The sequence below is a fragment of the Lepisosteus platostomus genome, chromosome 7, assembly GCF_059453375.1.
Source record: "Lepisosteus platostomus isolate fLepPlt1 chromosome 7, fLepPlt1.hap1, whole genome shotgun sequence".
Taxonomy (NCBI): Eukaryota; Metazoa; Chordata; class Actinopteri; order Semionotiformes; family Lepisosteidae; genus Lepisosteus; species Lepisosteus platostomus.
The window spans coordinates 12,542,429-12,557,667 of NC_142617.1; the positions used below are offsets into that span (position 1 = coordinate 12,542,429).

The 15,239-nt window shown below is 38.7% G+C and overlaps 1 protein-coding gene across 7 annotated transcripts in view; it reads right to left on the minus strand.

Annotated features, from left to right (window-relative positions):
* arap1 (ArfGAP with RhoGAP domain, ankyrin repeat and PH domain 1) overlaps positions 1–15,239 on the minus strand; it is an 80,058-nt gene that overhangs the window by 30,893 nt on the left and 33,926 nt on the right. For 5 of the 7 annotated variants that reach the window (XM_088639304.1, XM_088639310.1, XM_088639308.1 and 2 more), the window contains 10 exons: positions 14,374–14,462; positions 13,849–13,955; positions 13,135–13,296; positions 11,625–11,694; positions 10,851–10,971; positions 7,790–7,971; positions 5,611–5,717; positions 4,588–4,787; positions 4,181–4,266; positions 1,884–2,066 (listed from right to left, as the gene is read on the minus strand). In XM_088639304.1, the coding sequence (XP_088495430.1) occupies positions 1,884–2,066; positions 4,181–4,266; positions 4,588–4,787; positions 5,611–5,717; positions 7,790–7,971; positions 10,851–10,971; positions 11,625–11,694; positions 13,135–13,296; positions 13,849–13,955; positions 14,374–14,462 (1,307 nt within the window). The remainder of the gene's footprint in view (positions 1–1,883; positions 2,067–4,180; positions 4,267–4,587; positions 4,788–5,610; positions 5,718–7,789; positions 7,972–10,850; positions 10,972–11,624; positions 11,695–13,134; positions 13,297–13,848; positions 13,956–14,373; positions 14,463–15,239) is intronic. The other 2 variants (XM_088639307.1, XM_088639306.1) reach the window with 2 other exon arrangements.

Here is a 15,239-nt window from a genome sequence, read left to right on the forward strand (position 1 = left end):
ATAAACAACAGATCACTCTTTCTGACACGCCTGAAAAAGGCTCCACAAGCGAAATGCAGCGTCTCTTCTTTTCCTTCCAGCATGGAATAAACCTACCTGTTTCTTTGCTGACACAGATGCTGGACCTATTCAAACTAAATCAGGATTAAACTTCTTCTATGTTGGCTCTGCTCCGACCTACTTACATTTTTCTAGTTGTAGGATGATGCATGTCTCCGTGTATAAAAACAAGCAAACATTTGTATATGCAATGTCAAGTTGCAAGACAAAGATCCAGACAGAGAAAGGCCCGGTGACTGTACTTAACTACTCTTTCACTGTTCTAAACAGATGAGCTGAAGGTGATAACCTTCTGAGCACAGGGCAATTCTCAGCTTACTTGAACCGGAAACAAAGGTTTCAACCACAGTGGTCTTCAACATTTTAATAACAGATGGCAGAGGGCTTATCAAAAAGAAATCCAGTACTAAAAGTCCATTTATTCTGACAACCAGGAAGTTATCTTTTCTCCTGCTTAGTTTAAACAGAAATGTATTCCAGCAATTGGCATATCAGCAACAATACTTCCTGTCATTGTATTCTTGCAGCCAACTGAATCTAACACACTTAAAAAAATCTTTTATGGTTAGATCTCCTTCACCAGGCACGGAACCACACAAACCACTGATCGATACACCACAGTGTTAGACACAGTGACAGGAAGAGCACCATGCTTGAGAAAGCTTTCTCAAAGTGGAAGGCAAAAGTCAACCTGACTACACCTGTCAGCTTATTCATCACCAAGTTCTTCAGCCAAATTATTCATTTTGATGAAGTACAATGGAGTTCTGAAAGGTGACTGTTGCATGCCTTGGCTATACTGTGGATGAACTCAAAGGGAAAGACTTGGAGCATTATTGAGTCACACACAATATGGGCACAGTATTATCTACCTACAGTAGGAGCACTACAAATTGAGTGTTTCATTGAAACTTGCCAACATGGCAAGATATTCACAGAGGATTATTCTCGCACCAAATGGAGTCCAATGCAACAAATTCAATTAAAGATTTAAGAAGCAGTAAAAATAAGATGTGATATGTAAGAAAGCAGTAAAAAATAATCATAGTACAAAACAGACAGAATATTGCATAACGTATTTATTGTGCCTGTACTGGTCACATCCCCATCGTATGGATTGCCTGCTTTAGTTGAACAATTTTGAGGAATATCAAAATCACCTTTCAGATGACAGCACTGCTCAAATTAATTGTAAATGCTACAATGCTAACGTTGCCTAATTTAGTTTTCTTAAATGAAGTCCAATCCCTACTACATATAAATCAAACACATTCCACATAACTCATTAGGAGGAACAAATTCTCCCCTTGGTGTCTGTCTTCACAAGTCATTCCCCTTTTACAAGCCTATGTTACTGCACTACCGACTGCAGAGCAAAGCACAAGCTTTACTCTGTGCATAGGAGACAGGAACAGAACAGTTTTGTCAAGATGGGGTGATGTTCAGCCCTCTTTCTCTAGAGCAAAATCTGCTCTCTGATGACAGTAACTACAAAAGTCTGAAATCTCAAATCTACTACAATGCAGCAGAGGTATGGAAAAAGTCAATTACATTAATATTTTTTTTCTTTATTATTATGTTTTTTTTTTATTTACCTGGAGCTCAGATGGGGAAAGCAACACAACAGATCAACAATGTTTTTAAGGTCCGCCTGCAAGATTTCCCTAAATAGATGTGTTTTGCTGAGAAAGATGCCATTTTCCAGTCTACAGTGCTGTTATTTGCACTTGTGCTTGCTGAAGGGTATCTATTTCAGATCTTCACTAAACAGGCAGTTTCACAAGAGGACAGTCAACCCCCTTCAAATTAACAGGAAGTCTTACGTTGTCCAGTGCTTCCTGGTTTCCAAAGAGCTGGTGGTATCGGCGATACTTCCCTTCACGGTATTTGGCAGCAATGAATTTTCTCCTCTCCTCACTGCAGCTCGCCGGGGACAGGGCCTCGCTTGGTGGAACGTTTGCAGCCCAGAAAGAATTTGCTCTCTGGTTGCCAAGTACCGAGAACAGCTGAAAGGCAAGACACAATGTTAGAAAAACGCATCAATAAGAGAGATGTTTTTATATTTTATAAAAACACAAAATACCATAGAAAAGAGGCAGATTCCGACACTGAGCTTAGACAAGCCTTATACCAAAAACTATTTGTAGTTTATGAATAAGAAAAATCAATGGACATAATTTATATATAAAATATGTAGATTAAGCATCTATTTGTAGTGTAAAACTGAAGTGTCGGTAGTAATAGGTTTTGTACTATACTTAATACATCAATAATACTTCAAAAATTATCTTATACCAGGTTCAGTACAGGCAATCTGTTTCAAGTTCAAGTTTCAAGTTTCAAGTTTATTGTCATTACACTCATATACTGTACATGGTATATGGTATAACGAAATGCTATTTAGCTAGCTCTCGGACATAAGTAATACAAAGAGAAAAAAACAACAACAACAATACAATTGTGTAGCAAAAGAAAGACAGAGACAACAGGCAGTGTGCAAAAAACAATAACAGACGATGTGCAAAAAAAACAACAACAGGCAATGTGCAAAAATGTGCAAAAAACAACAACACTGTAAAGGGTAAATAAAACACCCTCATTGATCAGGAAACATCAAGCAAGGTCACATGGCTTCTTTAATTTTCTGTGAACAATCTACTGCTGGAGAAATAAACCACTGTTTAAAAAGTTACCTTTTACACAAACTGCAAATGACATGGACAACTAACATTTACAATTGGAATAAGGTCTTTGATCCCTACCAAATATCTCCTTGGTTATGAAATATTAAGCTGCTTTACCTAAATCTTATCTAGTTAATTCTGTGCAGTTCCAAGTACCTCGGAGGTTTCAGGCCGAAAACGAGGAATCCAGGAAGATGAAGATGGGCTGCGAAGATGTAACTTACTCTCTCCAATCTAGCTCTTCCTCTCTATCTTTCCAAACATTCTCTCGAACTTTTTTTACATTCCTTGGTGTCTGTCTTTTTACCAACTTTAACGGTGTTGGTGACAGGAACTGACTGGGGAATTTCTGAGAAAATTCCAACCTAATATGTTGTGGAGACATCTGGTCTCAACTCAATTGGAATCATTTAAATATCTCATAATGGTGGTTTGCCTGCTTAACCAAATTGCTCAGATGTCTAAACACATGGTAACAGACACCCCTCTTTCTTAAAAGGAGGAGTTTCTATTCAAAGTGAGAAACAACAAAAATAACCAACCTATATATTCATAGTAGTCCAAACAATATATTCTGAAAACCAACAGACTATTACAGTGAAAACATCAAAGTCAAATGAAATGACAAAAGTACACTACAAAAAAAGTACTACATAATTCAAAATGTTTTGTATTTTTTCCACTAAAGATAAGTAATTTGTATTTGTGATTATGAATTTTAAATGAATGATACAGCACATACAATATAATACAGATTTTGTTTTGGGGCTATTTCATGTATTTAGCTGACCATATTAAAACACAACCAGAAAAACAATTTCAAGTGACCTAAAAGTATTAAGACGCATTACATTTAAGTCAATTTCAGAATGTAAAAGTCAGTATTTGGTCGCATACCACTTTGTAGCAATAACTGCATATCTGAAACCCAGCTCACCACGCATTTTGTTGAAGGATTTGAGATGCATTGCTGCTCATCATGCAAGGTGAAGTGCTGCCCAATGAGTGTATAAGCAGCATATTCTTCTACACAAGCAGACAAAATGTTCGTGTACACTACAGAACGCATTCTGCTGCTGCAATTATTAGTTGCATCAAGAAATAAAGATAACAAGGTAGACATGAGCTACAGTATGGCAATGCTAAAGTGTGGAGAAAAAAAGAAACTTCAGGCCTACAACAGCAGCTTGATGGTGAAACATAGCCTGACCTGGGCATCCAGGATCACAAATATGAACTGCTTGACAGCAGAGCAAAAACAATACAGTAGATTTAACTTTGCTGCCCCAATATTTTTGAAGGGCACTGTATGTACAATGCTGGTACCTTATTTCTTTGTATTTACTGACTTCTTCACACAAGTTAGATTCTTTGAGGTCAACACAAGAGACAGCAACTGTTTATACAACTGCCGTACACATCTTAGGCCTACCCACCTTAATTAGGTCATCGATCCATACTTTTTTGTCCATCTTTAGACTTCGCACTTTAGATATGCTTGGGCCAAGTCCTCTGTGCTCACCTGCAAACAAGAAAACGTTCCTTCAAGAACGACGATTTACATCACAGCACTGGGTGGCAGGCTCCTTTATTTAGTACTCTAAATTCGTAGAAAGTACAATAATAATATTTCTTGTTTTTCTGCACACCCAGAATTCCTAGCCAGAATTAGAGCAAAATAAACTTTCTAGGAAAGAAACACTTCTGAATTTCAAGAGAAGGTAAATCATTTCAGAATCAATACAGCACAAGTAAAAAAAAAACAAGCAATAGGGTTGTTTTTAACCTTAATCATCATCATCAGCAGCAGCAGTACCAACCACCCTGGCAGAGGGGGCCCTACCTGCACAGCGCTTGCAGAACACCACGCAGAGGTTGATGGCGGCCCATTCGGGCTTGGCGGCCCCACAGTCTGCGCAGAACCCGTTGGATTCCTCTGCCCAGATTTTCTTGGCCACCTCATAGTTGGAGAGGGCTTCCCCGATGGAGTTCTGCATCGCCTCCACCCACTCCTCCTTCTGCACATCCGACTCTGCCACGAAGCTGCAAGGAGACGGGAGTCTCACTAACGTGAACTACAAGGCAAGGGGCCCTGTTACACAAACTTGTCCCCGACAACCTCCAGTACTGTGGAAGTACCTACAGCATTACCCAAGACGCATACATGTTTATCATTCATCTTTGGTTACATTAAATTACCTCGAGGTACAAAAATGTCACATTTCCTAACTGTCAGCTGAAAAAAAACCATAAGGCACAGAAATATGTATACAGTATTTCAGCTTCTGAAAGTCACTAATAAGCACACAAAAACAAAAACTCTAAATACGGCCAGATATTGCTCTGTAACAGCTGCACAGTGAGTTACACAGTGAGAACACTTCCCTATTCTTCACTTGAGAACAAACAGATGTTCATTACCAAGATACAAGGTATTGGCCAACTGAATATCCGGAGCATCTTGTCCAATTCATCCTACACGTGATGAGGTCAGAGGATGGTGGAACCGGCACTCTTCATGAATGGGTGGTCTAATAAATCTGGATGATCTATGTGCTCTTCCCCATCCCAGTAAAAGAACTGAAATCCCTCAGCAACCAAACGCAGTTATCAATGAACTGATTGTGTCCTGGTGTTACCAGTTATACTATTTTATAGCACAATTTCCAGTTTCAGGTCAATAATTCACAGAGCCATTTCACTGAATTCCCACCATAAACTCAGTTTAAACATGTATTGTTCTAACAAATTCAATGCTCAAGTACTTTGAGTCAGCATAGAAAATGCAACCGAGTTGCCGTTTTGGATTATTTTCATGCTTTTTCCTTCTGAAATGTCTGGAATATTCGCCCAGTGGAGGTCTCACCTGAAAATCCTGTAAGGTGTAGTGAGATCAAAGGATCTTCTGTCAGTGTCTTTCACGTTACCCACATTCATGTCTATGGATGTGATCCCAATGCCCAATTTATAATCCTGGCACAGAAAGAATGACAAGACTTTCAAACAGAAAGCAATATACTTAGATTATGAATAAAAAATAAAACAAAAACAGCTGACTTTTCCAAGAGACCAATTGTGTCTGTTTTTTTTACTTTACGGCATCTAAGTTGCTAGTGTGGTGAACATCATCTCATATTGTGTGGGATGTGTCCTATAGCCCAGGAACTGCGCATTCTAATCCAGGCAGTGCAACTCATTAACCCAGGATTAAAGGGACTAGACCAGCATTCATAAAAGTGCTATTTAAATCATTTGGATTAATTTAACCGGGAGAAAAGGAGGTGGTCCCTTAGTCATGTGTACCAGCTGCCCCCATTCTTGGTCTCACTCTTGAGAGTCTGAGCATAATCTGTCAGAGCAGTGTCTGTCTTCCGGTTGGTACTACAAACTCTATTTTCTGAGAGCACAGACCCTGTTCTGATAACACAAAGGGTATGTGTCTGGGCAATATCTGATAATGTTGGGAGCATTAGCAAGGTTTTCATAATAACTGGCTTTTAAGCATAAGACAAGACAAGTTTAAGCTTCCATTCAAAATACGCAAGTTTTATAGTACACACATGATTCAGCTGAAGATACATTGATATAAAATGTTATTTTTGTGCACTCCTTTGATTTCTGCATTTTAGAGATGTTTTTCTGGTGTGATATAATGATGAAAAGAATATGCCTTTTTAAAAATCCCTTTAACTACCCATTCAAAAGCGGTTTGCAGTCTCAGCCTGTCAACAGTAAGAGTCTAAATCCTGCTTGCTAGGACTCACTCACTTTTTGGCTTCTTTAGAATTCTGTAAATTATTCCTAAGATACAGTAAATGTCAATACAAGAGAAACAACAACAATCAAGAATAACAGTGTCAGAAACATCCAGCATACTAAGGCGTATCTGAGATGCATTACAAAAAGCTCTCTATTCCTGATGTCCAGGGAGTAGCCCATCCAGCAGTACGTGCTGTTGGTTCATGGGGGCTACAGGGAGGAGCAGATGTGCTGAACTGCTGGGCAGGATGTTATTTAAATTGAACCCTGGAGATGGAAATGAACTCTGAAGAAACCAGACTGTGGAAAACAAGCAAATCGGGGCTGGAACGTGTGATACCTTTTGCAGGCAATTCTTAAAGCCAGTAACATATTGCAGATTCTAACTATAAATATATAGTCACTTTTACTGTATACTTTCCCAGGAGTATACAGGGAAAACAGATACATATGTATTTAATTTAGACAAAGTAAAATTCGAGAGGACTTGAATCTCTTGAATACAATGTTTTAAGATTACAGATGAGACAACAGTAGTGCCACTTTTCCCTGCCAGTTCTCATCTTTGCTCTGGGAATCTCCTGGCCTTGATTCCAGCTACAGGATTCTGATTGTGTGGAATGTGGACACTCGGATCAGTGTCATTGGCATTGCAATGGACTGGTATCCGATCCATGATGGGGAATATTCATGTGCTCTCATTCCTGCACTAAACCCTCCAGTTATAAAAATAAACTTGCAGTTTGCCAAGATCATCTCCTGTGTGCACATTTGTTTGATTTTTTAACTTCCTCTAATTTGACAATAATGCAGCTTTGTTTCTACAATCTGTACAGCAGCAATGAAAAGAAGGATGTTGCATGGTTTCTCTGAAATATCCATCTGTCAGAGCATTTGCAAAGTCCCACAGTAGCTATAGGCGAGTAAGCACAGCAGATCCCAGGGGTCACAGCTGCAAGGATACCAAGTCCAGCAAATCCAGCAACCTCAGCAGTTGTAGTTCAAATAGTGACAAATCCAACACTCCTACCATCAATGAGATCAACTTGCAATCTACTGTATATTCTTAAGTAAGCCTGGGCTGCGCACAGTGGTCAAAGTGAAAACCACACACTCCAGAACCTTTTGCAGATTCAAGGTAGGCCTTTATAACAGTTGGATCTTCTCTAAAAACACATGCATACCAGACAGTGAAACATCAGAAAATCACTAAATGAGAATGCACAATTTGCCGAACAAGGAAGCACTATATTTGGTAAGGAAAAACAGTAATAACAGAAGCTCACATCCATATTCTTGTAGAGAAACACTTTTTCCCCAGAGACAACCACGTAGAGCTTGGAGCGCAGGCCTCTCAGCTCCAGATAACTCTCCATCTCGGCAGGGGGGCTTGAGGACAGATCCTTGTTGGTCGCCCTTTGGTCCCTAATTGTCTCCTGCAGCACTGTCACCCACTCCTTCCGTTCCACTGCAAAACACAGGATTGTTTTGATTGAGCCAAGTAGTATTTTTTTTCCCCATTAAGAGTGCACAATTTATTTTTTCCCTGATTTGCTCCCAAATTTGAAATGCCCAGTTACAGTATAATTATGGTCTCCATTCATTGATGGACCTTCATAAATCAGACCCTGGGTGTCCTTTGATCCCATAGACCAGCTCGTACCCGTTTTGAGCAGGAGAACAGAGTTAAAGACCCAGAGAGAAATTCTTGGTTATTCCTGTGAGTCTCAATGCCCAGCTGTACCAAGATACTGTACAGTATATAGCCTGGACTGTTCACTACAGCCACAAAGGTTAACAATGCTCTCTTCAACTACCAAGGCCAGTTTGGAATCATAATGCTGAAAAACATGCATAGGTTTTTTTAATGTTTTACTTCACTTGTGACAGTGACCGTAATGTATCATTGAATTTGTGGTTGTCAGTCACGCTATTTCTTACTTCATGTGACAATAAAACCTTTAAACACAAGCTACTGCTTGACAAAATGTGGCACAATATTCCTCTTTTCTGATGTACTTGTAGTCTATGACTAGAAAGGTACTATTACTAAATACCAGCCACCAACACTGCTTTATTTTCGACTATGGCAAAGTGTTCATGTACATGAGGCCAGACATGAGTCATGAGGCCAGATGTGAGATAACAGAATATACAGTACTGTAGAACACTCCAAATAGGTACATTCAGATCAATTAAAACTTTCTCCTTGAGACACATTATGGAATGGTTAACAAAGCAAAACAATAAGAGAAGGGTCAGAGACCGTTCCATTCCTATCCGACTAACATGAAAGTCAGTAAAAACCTTAAAATGTTTTTTTTTTTAAATTTATAAATGACAACACAGTATGCAGTGTTCAACTGTAACAATATAAGTAGGTCGGTACCAGCAACAAATTTGTCTTTCTCTTGGCAACAGTGATGTCAAGATAGCTTTCTGGGATAACAGACACAGGGGTTTTCTTTAACCAGGACTGATGCAATATAAATATATTGGTATTTTGCTTGGAAGCAACAGAGTGGAATAGAGTATCTGAGCTCCAGAGTCCTGGGTTTGATTGCAGCCCATGGTGCTTGTCTGTGTGTTTTCCACATGCCCTCTCTACGTTGGTATAATATCCTTCTGCCCCACTAAGACACATTTGGCCTCACTGACCATTATAATTATGCCCACATGGTTTTTCCCCTCCATCAGTAAGGCTGCAGGTTTCCCTGCCTTCTGACGTCCCCATGAATGGGGCAAGTTTATTGCCTCTCTTCCCTTCAGAAACTTGTGATTTTCAGATTTCACAGAGAAAAGTTTCCTACAAATGATCAGAGGCATGTGATTAAGTCTGCACCAAAGTATGTATTCTATATTCTGTCCATGTAAAAATGTATTATACAGTATAATAGGTGTAGCTCTCCACTACCATATAAGCCTCTCATGTCTAATGTATTCACTGCAGTTTCATTATACAGTAGGTCTTACTTAGGTATTTGTTATTTACAATAGTGTCATATGGAAAATTACTTACATTTAAAATGTCGGTTATTACAGTAATATATTGTTAATGCTGTCCCTCTATATGAATAGATACAGTATGGCCCTAGTAGGATTGTTTACTGGGGATAGGGGTGGATAATTATTTTGAACAGGTAAGTAAACTGGAAAGTTGGTGGTAGTCAAGCATGCTTTATATTAATGTTGATAGAACAAAAGAACTGGTTACTTGTGACAGTAATACAATAGAGTTTCAACCTTTCTCCCTTATTATTCAACTTGTGGAGGTACTTCAGTGTTTCAAATACTTGGGAACAGCAACAGAATACCAACTGCATTTTTAGTCAGTGTATGGTTTGATCAGCAAACTGAAAGGGTTTGGGGTGAGAGAAAACATTTAGAAAGTATCCTTACTTCTGGAATCATGGTGTGTTGTGGTAGCCTGAGAATTAAGAGTAAAAAGTATCTGGCCAAAAATGTTAATTTTGCAAATAAAATAGCTGTCTGACCAAAAAATCAGGTTTAAGAGCTGTATTATATTGCAGTTCAAAAGGAAGCTCAGCTGATCTTCAATGACCCCTCCCATCCTCATTGCCATTTCCAACTGCTACCTTCAGGGAGGCACTACAGAATGCCTGTGGCCAACAGAAATGTATACAAGAAATCCTTCAGATTATGTGAAATTGTAGTTTAATATTGGCAGAGCCAGATCTGTGTATACGGTATGTATTGTTGCATGTCCTGAACTGTTGTTTGTTTTCATGTGTATTTATGTTTAGTGCATTTTTTAAATGTTTTGTATGGTGATGCCAAATAGAAATTCTCACCCTTTTGGGAGGACAATAAAGTTATATCTTATTGCATCATGAAGTTGAATGGTCATCTTTTTAAAATTGACAATTATACATTGAAAACATACATTTCCTCAGCTGTAATTACTCACCATACCCTTAAACAACCCCTTAAATAACATCTACCACATCTCATGAATAAGACAGGCTTGAGTTATAAAATAAAACTCACAAAAACTGAACTATTTAATGTTTAATTCCAGTGGGCTACGTGTTAAATTTCCTCTTTCTTCTTGTGTTTATAGGTATATTTCAGATAGTGAATCTGGAGCAAATGGGTATTGTTTACTTACAAAGCTTTTTAAGTTCTCAGCCACAGACCTCACCCATGAAAACTATTGCTCCACACCTCCCTTTTTTCCTGTGATTCATCTTGGCTCTCTGTTTCAGCAGCTCTTATTAACTGTGTGGTTTTACAACTTGAAATACTGGTCCTCAAGCAGCAGGGTCACCTATTACCTCAGGGGTTGGTGTTCTTAGCACACGGAGATCTAATGTAGTCACTACTCACAGTCACTCTCAGCCCTGAACACAAAGGTCCTGTTGTGCGTGACCACCTCAAACTTCTGGTCCCCAACATTGGCGATGTGGGTAATGGACGCTGTTGGTATGATTCTCTTCGAATACATGTCCTGCAAGTAAAAAAAGTTGCCGACTATAATAACGTTCTGACAAGAGTAAGTGTTCTTAGTGTTAACCACTACTGAGACGATGGACTAAACTAATGGTTCCCAATCCTAGTCTAGGGCTTTCAAAACCTACAAAATTCAATGGCTAAAGCTCTAACATGTTTAAGAGTTGGGAAAAACAGTTCAAATTAATCTACTTATTATGAAGCCAGTGAAGGGTCTGATTGCATTCTGTAACTGAGGGCTCAGAACAAAAACCCACTAATGTGTGGGTCACCAGGACCAGGACTGGGAACCACTAGACTAAACACTGGTACTTCAAAAGCAAGTTTCACTTACTGATTAAATAACTTAATCTACAAAGGCTGAAAAACGTGTCAGTTCAGCAACTTTGTTTCTTTTGCAATGACTCTGATACAGCTCAAAGGGTCTTTTGTGCCACATTGCCCTTCACAGCCTTAAAGGGAATTAAAAAGTGAGGGAGGGAGTGCAAGAAAAGATTAAGACAAGACAGAAGTTTCTTCCACATCATGAATATAGCAGGTAAGACTAAATAAAGCCTGTTGTGTAACTCACTACATGCAGTTCGCTTACGTCAAACAGAAATAGATTAAACTGCAGCAGCAGAACAAAAACCAAGCAGACTAAAACCACACCTTATCGCTGTCGAAGTACCTCAAGTAATCAGCATCGAGCTTCACCCAGCGCTTCTGGTAGATTAATGAGCTGTAGAGAAACCAGAAAGAATCGAGTATATTAATACCTCATTTCAAAATCTCCACACAACATGACAAATTTGAGAGACCAAAACTAAATTAAGAAATGCTAGGATGATGTATATTTGACTTGACGCTGCCGCCCTCAAATACTTCATCAAAAAGCCCTACTGCACAAAATAGACTAAAAGGGTAAGACAAAGAGGCAGAGGTAAAAAAAAGAAAGAAAACCTACTGGGCCCTATATGAGGCATGCCTAACTACAAGTGAGATGCTTGGCTTTCATTTGCAAAACATACTGTACGCCTACTGACACTTGTATTTCATTAATCATTTATATCAGAAGCATGAACACTGTACACCGAGTCCCTTCCTTCTCCAAGCTGTAAACCACAAGTGAGCCTTGTTTATCTGTAAACAATTAACTTTCTTGCTTTTCGGCCCCAAGTTTAGCTGTTCATTGCTGTCACATTCTCAGGCATGGTAGGCCCGTGACGTGTCAGAAAAACCACTAAACAAGCATGTGAAGAAAAGCCAAAACCTCACAAACACAACAGCTGGCTGGGGGAGCTATTCAAAGTGGATTAATTGCGATGCTACACTAACTAAATGGTGCCTAAGTGAATCTGCTGTGCTCCTTGAACTCTTTGCCGTTAAAAAAACATTTAAGTATCACTCTACTTCTCCAACAAACCCACAGACATTCTATCGCAATACAGCTCAATGAAAAAGGAAGCCATGCCCTTATTACATAATGATTAATGACCCTAAAATAATTATGGTGATTATATTTATTTTTCTTGAGTATTTTCTCAAAAAACACCACCACTCACCACACTTTGCAGATTATGAGACAAGATAAAATAACCATAACTGGTCTATAATATCACTCAACAAGCAACTGTTAGTCAACACAGAAGCACACTGAAGACTGACTAAAATTAAGTGGTGGTTACATACATTTTAGTTTAAAACCTTGCACAACGAAAATCCAAATTCCATGGCAAAATCAAATAACATTTGCAATTTAACGTAAATTAAACGTGATTAAACTTCCCTACTAAGTATGATGGATCATTTCACAGATATTGCCTTTATTAAGACAATTTGATAAAACATGCTTAACATTTCAAAGAGGAAGCTAGTCCATTTTTATTTTCTAATGCAGTTAGCTTTAAGAAGTTTATCTTTTGTGCAGAAATAAAGTATCAGATCATTTCTGCTTTTATGGGCTCACTGTTACAATGCCCAAATTAAAAAACAACTTCTATTGTTTCTCTTAATATTCTTATATTTTTCCACTTGGTACATATGCCAGAGTGAGAGACTGTAATCAAGGCTCAAGAGATTATGCTCCAGATTTGCTCATTAAAAGATCTTAAAATGATGGAAAATATTATAAAAGGCATCCTCTGCCTGGCAAACTGAAAAGAAATGGGAAGAAGTGTACCCCTGCGGAGGGTTTTTGTCCAGCCAGCCCATTTTGATGACTGGAGTAAGCTGGGACATATCGTTTCCGTCTTTGACCCCTGCTGATGGTCGCCTCCCCATCGGTGGAGGGTGAGGAGTTTCCTTGAGGGTGCTCAGCCCATAGTCCTGCAGGCACACCCTGCTAGCCATAGGAAAGAAAACAGGTGCAAAAGGACATGTCAGAACAAGACTTTGTACTCACACTGGCCATTGACTGACCCCTAAAGGAAGCTCAGGCATAGCTCGGCATCTTTCACTTTCAGCTTTTAAAGTCACAGAGAACCACCAAGAAAAACAGCTGGTGCTTGCAGCCTAAAAATATGGTGCTTACTACAAGACCTGAGTGGAACTTAACTATTCAGTAACCTAATAAGAGTCGCTTTAGATCTTAATGTAGTTACACTGCAGTGGGGAAAAGCTTGGCCTGCCCATATCCCATGGGGCAGATCAAAGTGTGATACAAATATTCTAAGCCTCTTGCACAATGTATAGACTGCTTGTATGCAGATTTTAAAAGGAGAAATCTCTGAAATCACATGGTCTAAAGCCTGAGAAAGTGTACTGCAGAAGGTACAGTACCTCATTTCACACTCAATACATATTAAATGCCCTAAAAAATAACCATCGAACAACTTCTACAAAAATGCTTTAAGACTGCACACAAGATAAAAAAGGCTGACAAAAAGAAACCAACTCTTGCAGGATGGTTTCATAGCTGTCCTCTTCATCCAGTTGTTCATCATCACTGCACAGGCTGTTGAATCGCCTCTTCTCTAACCTAGGCACAGCCAGACGCTCCTCCTATTGAACAAGAGGGCAGCCAATCATATGAGAGAAAACATTTCTCATTTCACAAGACAACTGATTTAGAACATGATATTAAAACCAACAATCTTCCTCTGTCATATACATAAACCTAAACTTTTCTTTTAGGCTTACTTGAAATGTAAGAACTGAATGCATATTTGATTACAGTTTTGCAATTCATACTTCACTTCCAGAGTCATTTAGACTTAGAACTTTAATACTACTGACAAATGATGGGGGGATTTTTGGTGACCGATATACTGAAAAGTAATACACTGAAAATGTAGAATATATTAACGAATATACTGAAAGTAAGAGTTCACATTTTCATAATTATTTGCTTGATCTGTGCTGCATAGGAGTTTAGGGAACTCTACTGTGTGTTGCAAATAGTAGGGCCTCTGAGACTGACCTTATCTGTCATGTCTATGGGGTCACACAGGTAGGGGTTCTGTATATCTGGATCTTCATAGTCCTCAGAACTGTCTGTGGAGAGAGAGCCTGAAAAGAAAAGAAATCACTGCTGTAATTTCTACAACTCACGTTTTTTAGGTTATTTACTTTAATTATTGTATATACTAATCAATTTTTAAACCACTGGTTTCCTTAATTTCAACTAATTTTGAACTAGTTAAGGTCACAGACTATCAAAATAGGATGATTTGTAAACACTGAAGAAGCTGATAAAATGCAATACTGAGAAAATAAATGGCAGATTTAACATTAAAATGAATCGTATTACACACAGCACCAAAACTAAACTTCTAATACAACTTCTATCTCTTAGACAACGTGGGGAAGAAATGAAAAAGGAAAACATTGCTTGGGTATATACCAAAAAGTGTTTGAATGTAAATCAAGGGGTTGCATGTTAAAATGCTGTGACATATTATTAACTGCTCTGGAATAAGCCCAGAAAAGAGTGATCAGATACAATCCTAAGCTTAACAAAAATATCCAACTCCAACCTACTAAATAACTGAATCGTTATAGTCTTTAACAGAGAGACTTGAGTATGGATACTTCAAGTACTTAAAATCTTTAAAGGCATTGACAATTCTGACCCAACGGACTTCTGCACACAGTGAAGCACAGGACACAAGTGTAAACTAAGGGGACTTATTGATACTGAGAACAGAAGGTACTTTTAAACAAAGATTTCTAAGCCTCTGGAACACCCAGCCATGTTGTTAAAGCAAAGCTGACACACTGGCTTCTTTAATGAAAAATGGATGAGTTCCTCAAATCAGTCAGCCACTAGCAATCTACTAGACTGGA